The sequence below is a fragment of the Mizuhopecten yessoensis genome, unplaced genomic scaffold, assembly GCF_002113885.1.
Source record: "Mizuhopecten yessoensis strain PY_sf001 unplaced genomic scaffold, ASM211388v2 hete_36182090, whole genome shotgun sequence".
Taxonomy (NCBI): domain Eukaryota; kingdom Metazoa; phylum Mollusca; class Bivalvia; order Pectinida; family Pectinidae; genus Mizuhopecten; species Mizuhopecten yessoensis.
The window spans coordinates 1-6,155 of NW_018485600.1; the positions used below are offsets into that span (position 1 = coordinate 1).

At 36.0% G+C, this 6,155-nt stretch overlaps 1 protein-coding gene across 1 annotated transcript; it reads right to left on the reverse strand.

Annotated features, from left to right (window-relative positions):
- Positions 1-6: 6 nt before the first annotated feature.
- Positions 7-2,951, reverse strand: LOC110444860 (BTB/POZ domain-containing protein 3-like). Its single transcript, XM_021489214.1, has 3 exons — positions 2,848-2,951; positions 1,715-2,028; positions 7-1,137 (listed from the first exon to the last, which is right to left on the reverse strand). The coding sequence occupies exons 2-3, from the start codon at positions 1,981-1,983 to the stop codon at positions 102-104; spliced, it is 1,305 nt and encodes a 434-aa protein (XP_021344889.1). The 5' UTR covers positions 1,984-2,028; positions 2,848-2,951; the 3' UTR covers positions 7-101.
- Positions 2,952-6,155: the final 3,204 nt, after the last annotated feature.

Here is a 6,155-nt window from a genome sequence, read left to right on the forward strand (position 1 = left end):
CGATAAATTGAGGGAAATGTATAAAGTGGTTCTTAAGAAAACGAGAAAAAGGGACAGAGATATGTTGGCGGTAAATGAAATGGGGGGCATTATATCTAGGTTTAACTGTCAGTCATTATTGACTGTATCTTTTCAAAGACTAAGCTATGGAATTGTCCTTGTTTGATATTTGTGCCATTCAGTCCTTCTTTATTGGTACAGAAAGTTATTGTCACTTCCTCCTTGGTCAAACTTTCAACTCCATCTTGTCCGTAGTAGCTAGCTGGGCCTGTGATTTCCATTACTAACGAGTAGCAGACTTCTTTTTTCACCAGAACAGGAGGCACTATCCCAAGTGGATAGGTTTTCGTAGAGCCATCAGTCCTCAAATCAAATACCTTCAAATGCAATTCAGCACCACCATCTTCTAGAACTCTCAGCTTCATCTTATACAAAGCTTGATTCATGCAGCTGCCATAGACCAAAACCTTGTGTAGCTTGGCATCTTCAGAGAGCATGAAGGAGATAGCGTCTGTGTTGCCACGGAAATAACCTTTACCACTTAAGACCCCCTTAAATCTTTCAAACACAAGTCTCTGTTCTCTCTGAGGTTCTGGAGGGTCAGCCTTTTTTGTGGTCAAGAATTGAAAGTACTTAACAATCTCTGAAGTAGTCAGAATACCTTTATGGGTGACCTTATCGGAGAAGTAAGCCACGTCCATTCTTGCAAAACGAATGTGCGGCAGAATTTTGTTCAGGGCGTTGCGCCTGTTGGTAGCATCGACCCTTAAATTTTGTCTCTTGATTTTTTCATCTGCCCATTTTATAACTGCCTCGAATATTCTCTCTTCTTGTATATTTAACTTGTGATGTTGCAGTAGCTCGATCAGAGATTCTTCTGGCAAATCTGTGAACCCTTCTGTTGAAAACACATCCGATGCATGGAGGTTGATGTACTGCACACAGGCCTGTTTTGTTTCTTCTTCATGCCACAGGAATGTGTTTATCAGAATATGGCATACATTCTCCCTGGAGATTCCTGTCCGCATTCGCTGGCCGCACCGGTTTACCAGGCCCTGTATGTTGTACTTCTGGGCGGCATACAGCAGAGGAAAGGCTTCGTCTGTATCTACTCCTGTATCATCACAGTAAATGTACCTGTAAGATGATAATAAATAACATGTTTATTATTATGCTTAAAATGGCCACTATTAAATGTAACAACATTCTGTAGATGGATAATGTGAACAAACGTTGTATAAGTGTACAAGAATGTTTACATCCCATGTCTCAGTTTCAGGAGGATACCCAGTGGTATACAGATGCCCTCCTGTTGTAAAAATAAAAATAAAAGACAAGATAAGCTACGCTGGAATCCCTGCAGTTACAGAAATCTCGATTCAGGACTGACTTACTCTTTACTTTTGATTATTTGATATACATTATACAGTAGAATTAGAAATTCAAATTGGTTTTAGGTGCGACTTTGGGATAGAATCATTTACATAATGATTTAGCCCATATTATAATATAAATTTGTTTACACGGAACTGGTTTTTTTTGTATTTTTTTACTGAACAAACCCATAAAATAGTCTCATTTATACTAAACTAACACATAATATGGACTCATACTGAAATTACCCATATTATAGAATGACAAATGGTATTAAACCTCACTTATATCATCAAAAAATTAAAATTTGCCTGATCTAATGATATCTGATAGCACTTACAATAACATTTTCTTGAAGGTAGTTGGGTCAATGTCAGGAATTGTGACCAAGCTGTTTTCCTCAGCCATAAGACCCTCAAACATGGCGAAAAACACATCACTCCTGGTCATTAGCATGTATTTGTGAGCGCCAATACGCTGTTGGTCGTCGTTTGGTCCGACTATGAAGTGTACATCACAGCTGATTTCCTGCTCCAGCATGTAGCGATTACACTGTGTTAGTGTCCTACCATCCCTCCAGTTTTGTGGCTCAGTACCTGTCTCAGCCATCTGTCCTTCGTTTGGTTCAGATTTAAGTTGAAAAGCAGACAAAATCTGTCATAAAGAAAATAATAAGATATCAATCACTGTGAAATGTACAGTGGAGCCCTGATTAATCAATTTCCCACATTCATCACAATAAATATAATAATTCTGGAAGCCTTATTGTTCTCAAAAGTAAATATACAGTTAATATATAGCTGTGGTTACATAGCTTCTGATGACGAGACAGTTTATTTATATATTGCAGGGCAGAGGAGGCCAGGAACTAATATTAGTACCAAGTTAATGTATAGCCCGAGTTTCCTCTGGCCCCGACACTGGACTTACACATTTTGACAGAAAAACACCAGACATCCATCTGTCAAAATGTGTAAGTCTGGCGTCAGGGCCAGAGGAAACTCGGGTTAGTTAATGTGGTGATTGGCAATCGGCTAAAAATCATTATTGATAATCATTTTGTAATCGGAAGAAGTAAACCGGTTGTTGATCGATAACAAAACAGTTTATAATCTTATGAACTGAATACACCATTAAAGAGACATTTTTTTCATCCAAAAAAAAAATCGAGTTATAAAGGTAAAGTCTTTTTATATAATTCATGATTACTCAATAAATATCCGTGGAAAAAAAGGAAAGTTATCGACGTATAACATGTAAGAAAATCAGTACGAATGATCTTTAGTGTATAGGAACTGAAAGATATATAGATTAAAGTGTAAAATTAATTTGTGGTAGATTATATACGTATTGCACACCAATGTGACTGTACATGTACACAAATGTAAGTAAATATTTCGCGATGACGTCGATCAGTTCCGATCAACCGCCAATCAATTACATTTCCAATATATACTAGTTTAAGTCGCTTACCAATACATCGATGCCTACATTGACAAAAATAATAATATGCAAAATCCACGAACAACAACGGAGACACAAAACAAAACAAAAGTAGAATTCAAGCGCTTAATTAACCCATGGTCAACTCAATGTTTCCCCCATATTCTAATATAAGAAAAAAACACGGTAGTTGTGGCATGTTTTCCCGAATGGAGGAGCCTAAAATACAAATGTCGAAATGATAAGTCTTAAATAAGGATGCCTGAACATCGTGGTAGAGTAAAAGACATACCACGTCTGACCCATTGGCCCTTGGACTAATATATCATACAGCTACGTATAAAAATAGTGGTGTCTTAAACATTTTAACATTATGATAAAACTCTTATTTCAAGAATATTATTTATATTTCTAGTAATATGTATATTTTTAGTTTCAGTTTTATTATGCGTTTTGTTTGTTATTGTATGTTTTGTGTTATTGTGATATTTGTCATAGGATCTAGCTCTTCGGAGCTGATGTTTCATGTTATATATATACAATGTCTAGAGTCAACAACACAAATTACCAAGTTTCTTGTATCTTGTGTATCTGAGAATAAAAGTTTTGACGTAAAAATCGACAGAAATATAGGCATTACCAAACTTTAACTTTAATTTACACAAGCAACATCAAGTATTATTCAAGGCTACAATACTGAACGTAAGCAAAGTCTATTGCAAAGAAAAAGACTTATTTTAATTATTAACACCCATATTATCAACTGGATGAAAAAAAAGCTTTCTTCAAAATCGTAGCAAAAAGAATTAAATTCTTGTTGAAAATATTAAATCGAGTTACATGCCCAGTTTCGTCTAGTGTGCCTCAAGGTTCTGTCCTAGACTCATGCTTATTTCTTATGTAAATAAACGATCTACCAAAACAGGGATGTGTACACATCCCTGACCAAAATCACTAAAAAGCCATATTCGACTATTTGCTGATATTACCATCTTTTTCAATTAACATCGCAGCACAATCAGACTACAAAACACTAATAAATTACCTCAAACTATTCTTTTAATGATTTTATATTCTTTTCTTTTTTGATGCAATTTCAGCGTCACATAACTACTACAGTTTTGAGTTCACATTTTTTTTTCAAAGGAAGCTCAATGGCAGTTATATCAGTACTTCGATGAAGAAAAAAACACAATTTCATAAATATGTTTTAAGATTTAAATAAAAAAAAATGTCGGAATTGTAAATAAAATAAAAATGAAAAAAGGTCATTTAGAACCAGCGTTTTCTTGTTCATTGTCAGTAACCGTCGCAAAAATCTCATCGAAATCCAAATTATTTAAGACAGAACAAAGTTTTGGCAAACATCTGTATTCATATCGCACAAGGAAATGCAATATTCCACGAAATGAGTTAATGATGACGACCATTGAACATGTCCATAGTATCGCCACCATGCATCTCTTAAATATAAAGCCCAGTGCTTTTTGTTCTCACATCGAGGTTGTTAAGAACCACTTTTCATTTTTCGCCTTTCTGCTTTGTCGAAGCGACCTTATGAAAATGCAAGACAGAGCCGTTTTATATTGTGATGTTGCAACAAAGCGAAAATGCGCTGTAAGCTGGGATGCTCGAGGCAAAAATATACAGTTTAATGGGAAGACATCCTGATTAAAACTTATTGAAGATAGGTAGGTACAATTCAATTGTAAATGTTTTCAAGTGAATTGGGTGAGATATCTCCAATTTATTTGATCGAAAATAATTTGAAATACGACAAATTCAACTTGTCTTAATTCTGTTGAACCTATCTTCAATTGAATCGAGATATCTTTTCAATTCATTTGAAGATGTATAGTATTTATACATAGCTAGGTTCATTTCATTTGACGACATATTCAATTCGGTTGAAGTAAGTTAATTTCAAGCGTCTGAAGATATCTTCAATATAATTGTAGCTTTCTTGAATTAAATCTGTCTGCAATTGAATTGTACTGCAACTTTTATTTAAAGAACCTGTTTTCAGTTATCTTAAGATATGAACAATTATGTTAATATAAGGCCTCTTGTTTCATACCTTTGTCATAGTCAGATTGCTCCTTTACACCTTTGCAAACGTAGTAGGGAAGTCGCTCTTGATATACGTTCTAAAAATCGAGCGAGATCGCCATGTCCATGACGGCAGTCAAATGGGGAAATGCAAACGTGGAAAGTCACGTGCAACTGTAGAAGAACGGTTCATACAAGGTAAGATAACTGGGAAGGAATTCATTGAAAAGTCAAGAAACAGCCACCACAAGAACAGAGACGGGCGTAGGAAATTACTGGATGGTCACATGTTTCACATAGAGTGTAAACAAAGATAATGTGAACTGTAATGTAATGTGATTGGGTCCTCTATTGGCGTTCATTTCTCCGAAAATTATCGATGTTGTCTTTTGAATGCGTTGGTGCAAAGTAAATGGTGTCCTCACAGAAGCCGTCCGCAATGCATTATTGGTCGAAGCATGCTCTCCATCTGAACAGATACTTTCCGTGGTGAAAAGAGTGTAAGGTAACATTGGCCGACTTGCCGACTTTTGGAGAGACTAACTTTATTTCTGTAGCCCACGTAAGCGTGCTTATGTCAAAATTAGTCATGTTGGTGGTTAGCATAGACTTCTTCTAATGCTGTTTATGTTGTGAATAGTGATTACTTCCAACAGAATAGTTGAACAGAAGGATCTTTGCCATTTATAACATCAAAAAAAGTCACTAGCCCCGGCCTAGTCAGCCTCTAAATTTCACTGGCTTAAGCTAAAAATCTGGTTTCCCCGTGTGTCGGGTTAGCGGATTTTCAAAAATAAAAATAAAATAAAAAATATCCAACTTTAACAAGCAAAGGGATTTGATGTTTGAAGGGAGTCTGGTACCAATGCAAGGTTGTTAAACAGAGCATTGTCTGCGCAGATGTACCATTCGCGAATGAGAAAAGAAATATTAGTGCATGCGTATTTTTTCTTTCAATTTGGCTACCTGATATACGGTTACGAGGTCGTCTTTTGAATCTTCCCGTCAAAATAGAATGTCTTGTACTGTTTGGGCTTTTTGCTGCACATTAGTTTTCTCTTTAATTACCGAGTCAGTTCTTGAAAGGGGGTTTGTTCGGTCTTTGGAATCAACCAGCCGGGCATTGGCCGTTGCTATGACAACTGAATACTTTACCGAAGCTATATACGTTATAGTTTACAGTCGTAACACCGAGTTGCGTTTTCTCTTTCCATAAAACCTGTGAAAGGCGATGTGAAATGTTTTTGGATTTGATTACATTTTAACTTTCCATAAAATCTGTGAAAGGC